The sequence below is a fragment of the Ranitomeya variabilis genome, chromosome 1 (genome assembly GCF_051348905.1).
Source record: "Ranitomeya variabilis isolate aRanVar5 chromosome 1, aRanVar5.hap1, whole genome shotgun sequence".
Taxonomy (NCBI): domain Eukaryota; kingdom Metazoa; phylum Chordata; class Amphibia; order Anura; family Dendrobatidae; genus Ranitomeya; species Ranitomeya variabilis.
In genome coordinates, this window is record NC_135232.1 from 171,992,048 (window position 1) to 172,008,882 (window position 16,835).

Sequence of the window (16,835 nt, forward strand, 5' to 3'; positions counted from 1 at the left end):
TAATAGAATATAGAAACACTAGATGGTAGCCCGATTCTAACGCATCGGGTATTCTAGAATATGTATGCAGTTTATTTAGGAAGATTTTAGAATAATACATTGAATACACAGGATTTGGCTGGCCGAGACCAATTAGCGAACGGACTGCGTGTGTCGCTGATAGTTCGCGGCCGGCCACGTAGTATATAGCACAGCTACGTAGCATATAACACAGCCCACGTAGTAAATAGCACAGCTACGTAGTATATTGCACAGCCACGTAGTATATAGCACAGCCACGTAGTATATAGCACAGCCCACAGAGTATATAGCACAGCCCACGGAGTATATAGCACAGCCCACGGAGTATATAGCACAGCCCACGGAGTGTATAACAGCCCACATAGCATATAACACAGCCACGTAGTATATACCAGCCCACGCACGCAGTATATAACACAGGCCACGTAGTGTATAACACAGGCCACGTAGTGTATAACACAGGCCACGTAGTTTTTAACACAGCCCACGTAGTATATAGCACAGCCATGTAGTATATTGCACAGCCCATGCAGTATATTGCACAGGCCACGTAGTATATTGCACAGCCTACGTAGTACATTGCACAGCCCACGTAATACATTGCACAGCCCATGTAGTACATTGCACAGCCCACGTAGTATATTGCACAGCCCACATAGTATATTGTACAGCCCACCTAGTACATTGCACAACCCACATAGTATATAGCACAGCCCACGTAGTATATTGCACAGCCCACACAGTATACAGCACAGCCCACGCAGTATATTGCACAGCCCACACAGTATATAGCACAGCCCACGCAGTATATAGCACAGCCCACACAGTATATCGCACAGCCCACGCAGTATATAGCACAGCCCACATAGTATATTGTACAGCCCACCTAGTACATTGCACAACCCACATAGTATAATGCACAGCCCACGAAGTATATTGCACAGCCCACGCAGTATATAGCACAGCCCACGCAGTATATTGCACAGCCCACACAGTATATTGCACAGCCCACGCAGTATATAGCACAGCCCACATAGTATATAGCACAGCTCATGCAGTATATTGCACAACCCACGTAGTATATTGCAAAGCCCACGTAGTATATTGCACAGCCCACGTAGTATATAGCACAGCCCACGTAGTATATTGCACAGCCCACGTAGTATATAACACAGCCCAAGCAGTATATTGCATAGCCCACGTAGTATATTGCCAAGCCCACGTAGTATATTGCACAGCCCAAGCAATATATTGCACAGCCCAAGCAATATATTGCACAGCCCACGCAGTATATTGCACAGCCCACGTAGTATATAGAACAGCCCACGCAGTATATAGCACAGCCCATGCAGTATATTGCACAGCCCACGTAGTATATTGCACAGCCCATGTAGTATATTGCACAGCCCACTTAGTATATTGCACAGCCCACGTACATTGCACAGCCCACGTAGTAGATTGCATAGCCCACGTATTATATTGCACAGCCCACGTAGTAGATTGCACAGCCCACGTAGTAGATTGCACAGCCCATGTAGTAGATTGCACAGCCCACGTAGTACATTGCACAGCCCACATAGTACATTACACAGCCCACGTAGTACATTGCACAGCCCACATAGTATATTGCACAGCCCACGTAGTATATAGCAATGTGGGCATCATATCCCTGTTAAAAAAAAAGAATTAAAATAAAAAAAATAGTTATATACTCACCTTTCGGAGCCCCCGGATCCAGGCGAAGCGTTTACCGATGGTCCTCGCGCGCTACGGTCCCAAGAGTGCATTGCGGTCTTGCGAGATGATGATGTAGCGGTTTCGCAAGACCGCTACGTCATCATCTCGCGAGATCGCAATGCATAGAGCGGTCATTTTTTATTTTTTTTATTATTTGTAACATTAGATCTATTTACTATTGATGCTGCATACGCAGCATCAATAGTAAAAAGTTGGTCATACAGGGTTAATAGCAGCGTTAACGGAGTGCGTTACCCGCGGCATAACGTGGTCCGTTACCGCTGCCATTAACCCTGTGTGAGAGCTGACTGGAGGGGATTATGGAGCGGGCACTGACTGCAGGGAGGAAGGAGCGGCCATTTTGCCGCCGGACTGTGCCCGTCGCTGATTGGTCGTGGCTGTTTTGCCGCGACCAATCAGCGACTTGGATTTCCAGGACAGACAGAGGCCGCGACCAATGAATATCCATGACAGACAGACAGACAGAAAGACGGAAGTGACCCTTAGACAATTATATAGTAGACTAGATTGTGGCCCGATTCTAATGCATCGGGTATTCTAGAATATGCATGTCCCCATAGTATATGGACAATGATGATTCCAGAATTCGCGGCAGACTGTGCCCGTCGCTGATTGGTCGAGGCAACCTTTATGACATCATCATCGCCATGGCAACCATTATGACATCTACATCGATACTGTGCCCGTCGCTGATAGGTCGAGGCCCAGGCGGCTTCGACCAATCAGAGACGCGGGATTTCCAGGACAGACAGAAAAACCCTTAGACAATTATATATATAGAAGGTTAACAAATAGAAGATAACAAGCCAAATAAGCTTCAAGCTCAAAAGTGTGAAACAGAACTGTACAAGACAGAGACCAAAACTAGAGCTGTTCCATCAAAATTACAACTGATGGCAAATGTAGATCAGATTAGATAAATAGACAGACAGATAGATGATTGATAGATAAATAGATACTATAGGTAGATTGTGGTTGTATACATGTATGTGTGGGACTATGACAGTACTATACTAGTAGGAAAATCCTGGACTGTGGGTACGGATTGTTGCAGTAAGGAGGATGCTTGTTTTATGAAAATAGTCAACCTGCTAAAACCACAACAGTCCAGGACATCCTCTGCCATGGGAGTTATCATGCGTTGGCTGCTAACCAGCATCAGCAAGCCGTGATGAAGCTTGATTAACTCTTACTGTAAATGTCATTATTGCTAACAATAACTATACAACTGCCTCATGAATGAAGTAACTTTTTTTCTGAATCGGCACAAGACTTGCTTGTCTGTATCTGGAATTGTACCTCATTTCTATTACAAACGTACCCCTATCTGTTTTCATTATTCACACCCTCTCTTCTGCTTTTTGAACAGTAGCATGTAACAAAAAAAAGCAAATGAGACTGAGCTGCAATTTTGGAAACAACCCATCATAGGGATGGTTCCTAGAAGACCCCTGTAAAAAGTGTAACTGGAATAGGATAGGGCTATATGGCGACTTTTAGTCACACGACAATATGGCTGTAGTGTTCCTGAGACTGTATCTAATGATGTAAATGTAACAGCAGATGTGGGTGACGACAACAGATGTGGGTGACGATGAGCTGCTGAGTAGAATCATACACGACCCCCGGCCTCAGGTGGGCACACATCTCACCCCTGCCCTCTTTCACTGGCCTTTATCACCCTATGTGCACATGTCTCTTTCTTTGGCAGAGTAACATAATTGCAACACGACACGACACGACCATAGTGCAACTGCCGCTAAAAACCTTGACTTCAGGAACCATAATCTATTTCCAATGGGACTATGAAGTGATTGTGACCTGTCTGTAATTTAGCTGTTTTTTTTTAAATCATACAGCAACGTCAGTAAACTCTGATAGTGGAAAAAGTTGCCAGTATGCTGCGATTTTACTCTGAAATTGGATGTCACTCACCCATTCAAGTCTTTGGGTGTTTGGAAAACATTGGCCTGATTTCATCCAAGTGCAGTTCAATTTCCACAGACTCACAGAATGGAGAAGATAGAGAAATGTTGTTCTCCATCTTCTTCTCGCAGTGTGTTCGATTCTCTCATCCAAGAGAATTGGGTCACACTATGCTGACACTCAGATCAAACTCTGATCAGAGTTTATTAGGGGCACCATTTGTATAATCGGCCAATTGTCTCAGATAGAGAATCTACAGTCCACTGACCTTAGCCTACATTTAAGGCTGTAGCCACACATCAGGGCTCGTGTACACAACCATATTTTCATTCCAAAGACTGTCCATTAAAAGATGACACTAAAACCAATGTTATTCAATGGGGCAATGAAGATGCATGATTTTTTTCACTGACTGAATTTGCATGTGGAAAAAAAAATGGCAGCATGTATAATTTTCCTCCAAAAATAAGATGAGACTCATCCATTCAAGTCTATGAGTGTGAGAAAAAAAAATCTCATGCCATACGGAGACACAGTAAGGCTGCCGTCACACTAGCAGTATTTGGTCAGTATTTTCCATCAGTATTTGTAGCCAAAACCAGGAGTGGAACAATCAGAGGAAAAGTATAATAGAAACATATGCACCACTTCTGCATTTATCACCCACTCCTGGTTTTGGCTTACAGATACTGATGTAAAATACTGACCAAATACTGCTAGTGTGATGGCAGCCTAACATCTGATTTTTATGGCTACATTGCAACTCTATAACATAGGACGCTGTAAATGGTCCCGTAACAGATTAATACCTGCTCAGAAAAAAAACATTGTACACTGATAACAAATTAGAAAAAAATTGTCCCATTTATCTGGATGCAAATCTGAACGATAGTTATACCCTGTGTGACCATAGCCTAATATACAACGATTTTCAAAGCTGAAGAGGACCAGTCTGCAAATATTCCCTAAAGGCCAACAGGTTTATTTCAGATTTCTTCTTGTAACGACATTAATTCTGATTAATTAGATTATGAGAAATGTGTGCAAAATCTGAAAATTAGAAGGTGATGTATTTGGAATTATGCCTTATGTACCATGCCCTTTGTTTTCTATAGCCAAGTAAGCAACACAGCAAGCTACACCTGGGGTACCGTACTTAACCCTTCGTAACCAGTGCTTGCTCCCCAGGAATAGTAATGTAAATGTCTGACACAGCTTTCATTGCCTCCCAGTTGTGCAGTGTTATCTCTCTTGCTCTCACCCTTCCTGTCTGTAATTATTGCCATTTTTCCTATTCTTGTCCCATCTGCTTCCTCTGCATGGATTGCTATTCTGTGCTGTTTCTTGCTTCTCTCCCAGCCTCTGATTGTGAGTGTATCATTAGCAGGAGTCCCAGCAGTTCTCCCCTCCTTCCCACCCTGAGGTTTCTGCTGTTGTATACATACATGTCTCTGTAGCCAGAGTAAATCAGCTCCTCGCTTCCTCCTGTTGCACATCCTCCAGCCCCAAAATCCATGGAGCAACCGCCTGCACTCCCCCCTGCCACCCTGTGACACACCCAGCACTTACTTTAGCTGCAGAGCCCAGGACTTCTCTTCTAGAGAGGGGCACTCACTCTACAACATGGGACCCAAGTCTTCCTCTGGCTTCTACCTGAGCAGGACCTCTGCTGCCCTGCTGGCACTGCTGCTGGCTGCTCTGCTCTTGGCACTGATAGTGCTGGGATCTCTATATGCCAGGACTAGGAAAGCAGAACTGACAGAGGAGCAGATGGACACAAACAGTGCCACTGCCAACATCAGCACCCCTCCTGTCCTTTATACCTTGCCTACACAAGCCACAGGACCACCTGGCATATGGGACAACCCCAGGCTGCCCCCAGACTTGGTGCCCTTACACTATGACCTGGTGCTGTGGCCAAGAACAGAGCCCGATGCAGAAGGCAACTACCACCTGTCTGGGCAGGTGAACATCACCATCAGCTGCCTGCATGGCACTGGCATTGTCCTGCTGCACAGCTCCAATCTGAACATAAGCAGGGCACAGCTGGCACCACTCACTGAGTTCAACTACAAGAATGAGCAAACACAAAGCAAAAAGTCCAGAACAGGAATCAAACTAAGTAACAGAGCCAACCTCTATGGAGAAGAAGTGTCCTCCTCACACTTACAAGACACAAGTGCCGGCTTCCCAGACCATGGGCAGAACATCACCATCACTAAGCTCTGGCATTCTGAGCTCCACCAGTACCTGGTGCTGGAGCTGGAGATGCCACTTGTGGCAGGGACCCTGTACATGCTGGAGCTGGACTACCAAGGCTTTCTGAGTGAGGACTACTCAGGACTCTTCATTGCACATTACAGAGACTTTGACATAGACAAGTAAGTGATTAATGACTTGTCCTCTTCTTAACCCTTTATGCTGCATGCACGTAGGATTTAGTGCCATTTCCTTAATGTCTTCCTTTCCTCCAGTTACTGTGAACGATCATGCTACATGTAGCTAGAATATTAGTGTTGTGTCTAAAATTATCAGGAAAAGCAAAAGAATTGCATCTGCTGGGCACATGAATGTATCCTAAATAAGCCACATATGGAAGCAAAGCAATTGTTGGGATGATCTCTGATCTCCTGTTGGGCAGATTGCAGAAGTACAAAGCACAGGAGGCAGAAAGCGAGTTGCAATGTCCCATTGATTTTTATTTCCCAAACATGCTTCCTTACTATGAATACAAGCGGTTTTGATAGAAAGGGGAACAGTTCAGGGGAATAAAACACCAGGAAAACTGCAAGAGCACAAAGTATAGTGTTACTAGGACGAGCTCTAATGATCCCTGAGCACTGGTCCTGGGGATAGGGTTTATGAGCAGAGGCAATGTTTGCTTTCAGGCTATTTATTATAAGTTACAACTACATGAGCTAATCACTATGTAGAGTACACAAGCATTACAACCACACAGTATTTCTAGTGTTCAAAGACAACTAAACTCTTAGCTGCTTACAAGCTCCTAAAAAATAATCCCACTGTCCCCAAACTATGGATTAGAAATTCAACATTTAATGATCAATTGATTAACAGATCACAATTTCATAAACATCAAATGTACATTACAGGAAGATCAACTGCTCTAAATGATACATTCATGAAATTGTGAAGTTTAATTGTATGATAATAAAATAATGAGTTATTTGTTTATCTTGTGGGTGCCATTTTCCTGCAGGAATTTGTCATTGTTCTTTTAGTACCTCTTTAAAGGGACTCTGTCAGCACAGGATGGCATTTACAGGTGCTTCTCACAAAATTAGAATATCATCAAAAAGTTAATTTATTTCAGTTCTTCAATACAAAAAGTGAAACTCATCTATAGAGTCATTATAAACAGAGTGATCTACTGTATTTCAAATGTTATTTATGTTAATGTTGGTGAATATGGCTTACAGCCAATGAAAACCCCAAAGTCATTATCTCAGTAAATTAGAATACTTTATAACACCAGCTTGAAAAAATGTTAACCCCTTTACCCCCAAGGGTGGTTTGCACGTTAATGACCGGGCCAATTTTTACAATTCTGACCACTGTCCCTTTATGAGGTTATAACTCTGGAACGCTTCAATGGATCCCGCTGATTCTGACACGGTTTTTTCGTGACATATTGTACTTCATGATAGTGGTAAAATTTCTTTGATATTACCTGCGTTTATTTGTGATTGTGAAAAAAATGGAAATTTGGCGAAAATTTAGAAAATTTCGCAATTTTCCAACTTTGAATGTTTATGCCCTTAAATCACAGAGATGTGTCACACAAAATACTTAATAAGTAACATTTTCCACATGTCTACTTTACATCAGTACAATTTTGGAACTTATGGAAATTATTTTTTGTTAGGGAGTTATAAGGGTTAAAAATTGACCAGCAATTTCTCATTTTTACAACATCATTTTTTTTTGGGACCACATCACATTTGAAGTCACTTTGAGGGGTCTATATGATAGAAAATACCCAAGTGTGACACCATTCTAAAAATTGCACATATCAAGGTGCTCAAAACCACATTCAAGAAATTTATTAACCCTTCAGGTGTTTCACAGGAATTTTTGGAATGTTTAAAAAAAAATGAACATTTAACATTTTTTCACAAAAAAATTACTTCAGCTCCAATTTGTTTTATTTTGCCAAGAGTAACAGGAGAAATTGGACCCAAAAAGTTGTTGTAAAATTTGTCCTGAGTACACTCATACCCCATATGTGGGGGTAAACCACTGTTTGGGCGCATGACAGAGCTTGGAAGGGAAGAAGCAACATTTGACTTTTCAATGCAAAATTGACTGGAATTTAGATGGGACGCCATGTCGCGTTTGGAGAGCCCCTGATGTGTCTAAACATTGAAACTCCCCACAAGTGACACCATTTTGGAAAGTAGACCCTGTCATGGTTCTCAATGGCAAGAGACCGTAGTAAAGCATACAAAAGGACTAGCTCTTGGAAGATGGGAACTCGAGCTGACTGTGAGCTAAACCTACCGCACAACTAACAGTGGCCGGGTAGCGTGCCTACGTTTTATCCCTAGACGCCCAGCGCCAGCCGGAGAACTGACTGACCCTAGCAGAGGAAAATACAGACCTGGCTTACCTCTAGAGAAATTTTCCCCAAAAGGCAGACAGTAGCCCCCACATATAATGTCGGTGATTTTAGAGGAAATTGACATACGAAGTATGAAGATAGGTTTAGCAAATTGAGGTCCGCTTACTAGATAGTAGGAAGACAGAAAAGGGAACTACACAGTCAGCTGAAAACCCTTTCAAAACACCATCCTGAAATTACTTTAAGACTCTAATATCAACTCATGACACCAGAGTGGCAATTTCAGCTCACAAGTGCTTCCAGCCTCAGAAATATTCAAACACAGAGAACTGGAACAAAAATGCAAAACAAACTTAGGACTACAAGTCCAACTTAGCTGATAGTAGTCTAGGAGCAGGAACATGCAACAGAAAGGCTTCTGGTAACATTGTTGGCCGGCATAGAAATGACTGAGGAGCAAGGCTAAATAGACAACTCCCACATCCTGATGGAAACAGGTGAACAGAGGCGATGAAGCACACAAGTTCAGTACCACCAGTGACCACCGGGGGAGCCCAGAAACCAAATTCACAACAGTACCCCCCCCCTCAAGGAGGGGGCACCGAACCCTCACCAGAACCACCAGGGCGATCAGGATGAGCCCTATGAAAGGCACGGACCAAATCGGAGGCATGAACATCAGAGGCTGTCACCCAAGAATTATCCTCCTGACCGTAGCCCTTCCACTTGACCAGATACTGAAGTCTCCGTCTGGAAACACGGGAGTCCAAGATCTTCTCGACAACGTACTCCAACTCACCCTCAACCAACACCGGAGCAGGAGGCTCAACGGAAGGTACAACCGGTACCTCATACCTGCGCAACAATGACCGATGGAAGACATTATGAATAGAAAAAGATGCAGGGAGGTCCAAACGAAAGGACACAGGGTTAAGAATCTCCAATATCTTGTACGGGCCGATGAACCAAGGCTTAAACTTAGGAGAAGAAACCTTCATAGGGACAAAACGAGAAGACAACCACACCAAGTCCCCAACACAAAGACGAGGACCAACACGACGACGGCGGTTGGCAAAATGCTGAGTCTTCTCCTGGGACAACTTCAAATTGTCCACCACATGCCCCCAAATCCGATGCAACCTCTCCACCACAGCATCCACTCCAGGACAATCCGAAGACTCCACCTGACCGGAAGAGAAACGAGGATGAAACCCCGAATTACAGAAGAAAGGAGAAACCAAGGTGGCAGAACTAGCCCGATTATTGAGGGCAAACTCCGCCAAGGGCAAAAAGGCAACCCAATCATCCTGATCCGCAGACACAAAACACCTCAAATAAGTCTCCAAGGTCTGATTAGTTCGCTCGGTCTGGCCATTAGTCTGAGGATGGAAAGCAGACGAAAAAGACAAATCAATGCCCATCCTAGCACAGAACGCTCGCCAAAATCTAGACACGAATTGGGTTCCCCTGTCAGACACGATATTCTCCGGAATACCATGCAAGCGAACCACATTTTGAAAAAACAGGGGAACCAGCTCGGATGAGGAAGGCAATTTAGGCAAGGGAACCAAATGGACCATCTTAGAGAAACGGTCACACACCACCCAGATGACAGACATCTTCTGAGAAACAGGGAGATCAGAAATAAAATCCATGGAGATGTGAGTCCAAGGCCTCTTCGGAATAGGCAAAGATAACAACAATCCACTAGCCCGAGAACAACAAGGCTTGGCCCGAGCACAAACATCACAAGACTGCACAAAACCTCGCACATCTCGCGACAGGGAAGGCCACCAGAAGGACCTAGCCACCAAATCCCTGGTACCAAAGATTCCAGGATGACCAGCTAACGCAGAAGAATGGACCTCCGAGATGACTCTACTGGTCCAATCATCAGGAACAAACATTCTACCAGGCGGGCAACGATCAGGTCTATCCGCCTGAAACTCCTGCAAGACCCGTCGCAAGTCTGGGGAAACAGCAGATAATATCACTCCATCCTTAAGGATACCTGTAGGTTCAGAATTACCAGGGGAATCAGGCTCAAAACTCCTAGAAAGGGCATCCGCCTTCACATTTTTAGAACCCGGTAGGTAAGAAACCACAAAATTAAACCGAGAGAAAAATAACGACCAGCGCGCCTGTCTAGGATTCAGGCGCCTGGCAGACTCAAGATAAATCAAATTCTTGTGGTCGGTCAATACCACCACCTGATGTCTAGCCCCCTCAAGCCAATGACGCCACTCCTCAAAAGCCCACTTCATAGCCAAGAGCTCCCGATTACCAATATCATAATTTCGCTCAGCGGGCGAAAATTTATGAGAAAAGAACGCGCAAGGTCTCATCACGGAGCAGTCGGAACTTTTCTGCGACAAAACCGCCCCAGCTCCGATTTCTGAAGCGTCGACCTCAACCTGAAAAGGAAGAGTAACATCAGGCTGACGCAATACAGGGGCGGAAGAAAAGCGGCGCTTAAGCTCCCGAAAGGCCTCCACAGCAGCAGGGGACCAATCAGCAACATCAGCACCCTTCTTAGTCAAATCAGTCAACGGTTTAGCAACATCAGAAAAACCAGTTATAAATCGACGATAAAAATTAGCAAAGCCCAAAAACTTCTGAAGGCTCTTAAGCGAAGAAGGTTGCGTCCAATCACAAATAGCCTGAACCTTGACAGGGTCCATCTCAATGGAAGAGGGGGAAAAAATGTACCCCAAAAACGAAATCTTTTGAACCCCAAAAACGCACTTAGAACCCTTTACACACAAAGAATTAGAGCGCAAAACCTGAAAAACCCTCCTGACCTGTTGGACATGAGAGTCCCAGTCGTCCGAAAAAATCAAAATATCATCCAGATACACAATCATAAATTTATCCAAATATTCACGGAAAATGTCATGCATAAAAGACTGAAAGACTGAAGGGGCATTTGAAAGACCAAAAGGCATTACTAAATACTCAAAATGGCCCTCAGGCGTATTAAATGCGGTTTTCCACTCATCCCCCTGCTTAATTCGCACTAAATTATACGCCCCACGAAGATCAATCTTAGAGAACCACTTGGCCCCCTTTATTCGAGCAAACAAATCAGTAAGCAGTGGCAAAGGATACTGATATTTAACCGTGATTTTATTCAAAAGCCGATAATCAATACACGGCCTCAAAGAGCCATCTTTTTTAGATACAAAGAAAAAACCGGCTCCTAAGGGAGATGACGAAGGACGAATATGTCCCTTTTCCAAGGACTCCTTAATATATTCCCGCATAGCAGCATGTTCAGGCACAGATAGATTAAATAAACGACCCTTTGGAAACTTACTGCCCGGAATCAGATCTATTGTACAATCGCAATCTCTGTGTGGAGGTAGTGAACCAAGTTTAGGCTCCTCAAAAACGTCACGATAATCAGATAAAAATTCCGGAATCTCAGAGGGAATAGATGACGAAATGGAAACCAAAGGTACGTCCCCATGAGTCCCCTGACATCCCCAACTTAACACAGACATTGCTTTCCAGTCGAGGACTGGGTTATGAGATTGCAGCCATGGCAATCCAAGCACCAACACATCATGTAGATTATACAACACAAGGAAGCGAATAATCTCCTGGTGATCCGGATTAATACGCATAGTTACTTGTGTCCAGTATTGTGGTTTATTACTAGCCAATGGCGTGGAGTCAATACCCTTCAGAGGTATAGGAACTTCCAGAGGCTCTAAATTAAACCCACAGCGTTTGGCAAAGGACCAATCCATAAGACTCAAAGCGGCACCAGAGTCGACATAGGCGTCCGCGGTAATAGACGATAAAGAGCAAATCAGGGTCACAGATAGAATAAACTTGGACTGTAAAGTACCAATTGAAACAGACTTATCAACCTTCTTAGTACGTTTAGAGCATGCTGATATAACATGAGTTGAATCGCCACAATAGAAGCATAACCCATTTTTTCGCCTAAAATTCTGTCGTTCGCTTCTGGACAGAATTCTATCACATTGCATAATCTCTGGCGCCTTCTCAGTAGACACCGCCAAATGGTGCACAGGTTTGCGCTCCCGCAAACGCCGATCAATCTGAATAGCCATTGTCATGGACTCATTCAGACCTGCAGGCACAGGGAACCCCACCATAACATCTTTAATGGCATCAGAGAGACCCTCTCTGAAATTCGCCGCCAGGGCACACTCATTCCACTGAGTAAGCACAGACCACTTACGAAATTTTTGGCAGTATATTTCAGCCTCATCTTGCCCTTGAGACAGGGCCATCAAGGCTTTTTCAGCCTGAATCTCTAAATGAGGCTCCTCATAAAGCAACCCCAAAGCCAGGAAAAACGCATCCACATTGAGCAACGCAGGATCCCCTGGTGCCAAAGCAAATGCCCAGTCCTGAGGGTCGCCCTGGAGCAAGGAAATTACAATCCTGACCTGCTGTGCAGGATCTCCAGCGGAGCGAGATCTCAGAGACAAAAATAATTTACAATTATGTTTGAAATTCTGGAAGCGAGATCTATCCCCGGAGAAAAATTCAGGCAAAGGTACTCTAGGTTCAGATATAGGAGCATGAATTACAAAATCCTGTAAACTTTGAACCTTCATAGCGAGATTATTCAAACCTGTAGCTAAACTCTGAGGATCCATTTTCATCAGGTGAAATCAGAACCATTCAAGGATTAGAAGGAGAGAGAGACGAAGGCTGCAGTAAGCAGAGATGCTAGTGAATCAACTAATGAGCAAACTCAGGAAAAAAAAAAAAATCCTCTGCAGACTTCTTTTCTTTCCTTTCTTCTGCCAATTATTTTAACCCTTGGCCGGCCAAACTGTCATGGTTCTCAATGGCAAGAGACCGTAGTAAAGCATACAAAAGGACTAGCTCTTGGAAGATGGGAACTCGAGCTGACTGTGAGCTAAACCTACCGCACAACTAACAGTGGCCGGGTAGCGTGCCTACGTTTTATCCCTAGACGCCCAGCGCCAGCTGGAGAACTGACTGACCCTAGCAGAGGAAAATACAGACCTGGCTTACCTCTAGAGAAATTTTCCCCAAAAGGCAGACAGTAGCCCCCACATATAATGTCTATTCTGTCACGCGTCCCTCACGTATGGACTGTCCTATGCTCAGCCTCATGAGAACGTTGCCATGTGTGGGAAAACTGCATGCAGATATTACTCGAGTCGTACCTGATTCTTCTAGTACATCTGTATCCACAAGACAAGGAGTCAGGGAGTAGATTACTTGGCAGTTTATTTTGCCTTGAAGCAAATCACGGTCCGCTAGGTAAAAAGACAATTCCTTTGCCAGGTCAGAAAGTATGACTTCCTTAAATGTTCACAATTACAGCAAAAAAGACAGGAAGAAGAACTGGTTCTAACCGGGAAAGCAAGGTCTCCACCCAGGTCATTAACATATACACATATACATGTTGAACACCAAGATGACCACTGGGTGGCAGCAAATCATAACAAGTAAGAACACAATACAAACTGAATGGGTTACAAAACAACTAGGGAAAACCAGACAAAATAATAATGTAAATACATTTGAATCTGCCACTGCGTGGCAGCACACTCCTCGCCTAAAATCCAAGGGATTTTACTCCTTTATTAACTACATTGGAAAATGCCCAAAGTCCATGGAATAGCTGCAAGGGAAAGGCATGAATAGATGCACTTTTAATAGACACAATATGCAAAAAGAACAGTTGTAGTCTTTGTTCATAAAAAAAAAGGGGCAAAAATGTAAAACAGGAACAAACTGTAATGAAGGTGGGAGGCTGCCTACTGGCCAAGGCCTCAAGGAAAAAGAACAGCAAACTGTAATCCAAAGTGTAACTGTAATCCACAGGGTTGCAAATCCAAGAGTTCCCAGCGACCACAGGATAACTCCCGCCGTGAACTGATGAAGTTAACAAGGGGCTATTTCTCAGTAGACAAAAGCAAAATCACTTGGTGAATGGGCCTCAAAAATGATTTTGGTTCACCATCTTTAATGAGTATAACTTCTACTTTTCTAATGCTGCCGTCATCACTGGGAATGAGCTTATCAATCCGTCCCATAGGCCAGTAAGGACGAGTAAGGTCCTGGTCCTTTACTAAGACAATGTTCCCTTCTTGCAAATTTGGACTTTTATTTTGCCACTTTCTTCGTTCTTGTAGCAGAACAAGATACTCCCTTTTCCACCTGTTCCAGAAATAGTTGGCTAGATGTTGCACACGCTTCCATTGGCTCTTATATATATTGTCTGATGGGTCAACAGGAGGGCTGGGTATGCCTCCTAACTTTTGTGTTAACAGGATGGCTGGGGTTATTATAGTTAGAGATTCTGGGTCTGTAGAAACTGGTACAAGAGGTCTGGAATTAATGATGGCAGCTACTTCTGCTAAGAGGGTGGTCAGCACCTCGTGAGTCAGCCTCACAGTATTTGAATCCATAAGCATAGAGTCCAAAATCCTGCGGGTTATGCCAATCATCCTTTCCCAAGACCCACCCATATGTGAGGAATGAGGAGGGTTGAAGACCCAGCTGCAGTTGTTTTCTGTCAACCAGTTTTGAACTGATGCAGGATCTAATTGTAACTCCCTGCATGCTCCAACAAAGTTTGTACCACGGTCAGACCTCAATTGTTTCACTGGTCCTCTTATTGCTAGAAACCGTCTTAACGCATTAATGAAGCTGGAAGTGTCCATCGATTCAATTACTTCTATATGTACCGCACGCACACTCATGCAGGTAAACATCACTGCCCATCGCTTGCTGTTTGCTAGGCCTCCTCTAGTTTTACGCGCTGTGACTGACCATGGCCCGAAAACATCCAGACCCACGTAGGTAAATGGCGGCTCTGAACTGCACCTTTCTGCTGGCAGGTCTGCCATTTGCTGTTGCTCCAACTTCCCTCTTGTTTTAAGACACTGAACACACTTGCGAAGTAAAGAAGAAATGAGTCTCTTAGCTCCCACTACCCAGTAACCTGCGGATCTTATTGCTCCTTCAGTGAAATGTCTGCCTTGATGTATAATCAATTTATGGTGGTGCCGGATTAACAGGGTAGTAACATGGTGATTTTTGGGAACAATGAGAGGGTTTCTCTCTGACTCTGTAAGAGTGGACTTGTTCAAGCGCCCGCCGACTCTTAACATACCCAGACTGTCAATAACAGGGTTTAGCTTGGCAATAGGGCTGGTCTGGGGCACACTCTGACCTTTTAGCAAACATTCCAGTTCTACTTTAAAAGCGTCTCCTTGCACAATGCGTATAACTGTTTGTTCACTTCTGGCAATGTCCTGCGCATCTAATGACTCCTTACACACATGCCACCCCTGACAGATAGTATCAGCGTTTTTCTTACAAAAACATTTTGCAATATGGACTAACCTTGCAATAGCTCGTACAAGCCTCGTCCAGCTCGAGAAGCATTCAAAGTGCTGGCGGTCCTGTCCTGCTCTGGTTTTATAAGTCTTGACTTCCTGATGGATCTCAGGATCGCTGTTGGGATTCTGGAGACTGAAGAAGTTGTCCTGAGTTGACTCTTCCTCCTTGTCCAGCAAGAATGATGGGCCTGTTAACCAGGCAGATTTCACTAGGGCACTGGCAGATATTGCCCTGGTAGCGAGATCAGCAGGATTAAGTTCAGACGAAACGTAGCTCCAATGTTCAGGCTTAGCAGATTTCCTGATTCTTGTCACACGGTTATGTACATACACATAGAAGCGCTTGGTTTGATTGTAAATGTAACCAAGGACGACCTTGCTGTCTGTATAAAACTTAACATTGTCCACATTGACATCTAGCTCCTGCTGCACAAAGTCTGCCATCTCCACGGCCAGCACTGCCCCACAAAGTTCAAGTCTAGGAATTGTATGATCGGGTTTGGGGGCTAGCTTAGCCTTGCCGAACAGGAACCCAATATGGTTTTTGTCTGAAGAATCTGTAATCCTCAGATAAGCAACTGCTGCTATGGCCTCAGTGGATGCGTCAGAAAACACATGTATCTCAGTTCTTTTACTTGAGGCAAGAGGTATTGGTACATAGCGTCTTAACACATTAACCCCTTCTAAGGCTTGAAGGGACTGCTTCCAGGATTCCCATTTTTTAAGCTTACTGTCAGGCAGCGGTTCATCCCAATCTTTCACAGTCTCTGAAAGCTGCCTTAATAGGAATTTACCCCGAATGGTGATGGGGGCAACAAATCCCATGGGATCATAGAGGCTATTGACTACTGAAAGGACACCTCTTTTTGTAAATGACTTGTTGGCACAGCTGACCTGAAACCCAAAGGAGTCTGTTGACAAGTCCCATTTCAGGCCTAGGCTCATCTGCACAGGTGGCAAATCTGACCCTAGGTTTAAGTCTTTAAAACCTGGAGCATGGTCACTAGGTTGAAAGGCTTTCATGACCTCTGCGCTATTGGAGGCAATTTTGTGCAGTCTTAAACAAGCCTTGGACAGCATACTCTGGGTTCTTTTTAACAGATCAATGGCTCCACCTTCAGTGGGCAGGGACTTCAGTGCATCATCAACATAAAAGTCTCTCTCCACAAAGCGCTGAGCATCTG

At 44.2% G+C, this 16,835-nt stretch overlaps 1 protein-coding gene across 1 annotated transcript in view; it reads left to right on the forward strand.

Moving 5' to 3' along the window:
- Positions 1–5,191: 5,191 nt before the first annotated feature.
- The window catches only part of LVRN (laeverin), a 228,735-nt gene continuing 217,091 nt past the window's right edge, over positions 5,192–16,835 (forward strand). Inside the window, exon 1 of the mRNA XM_077290673.1 lies at positions 5,192–6,086. Within this exon, the coding sequence (XP_077146788.1) occupies positions 5,329–6,086 (758 nt within the window). The 5' untranslated portion in view covers positions 5,192–5,328. The remainder of the gene's footprint in view (positions 6,087–16,835) is intronic.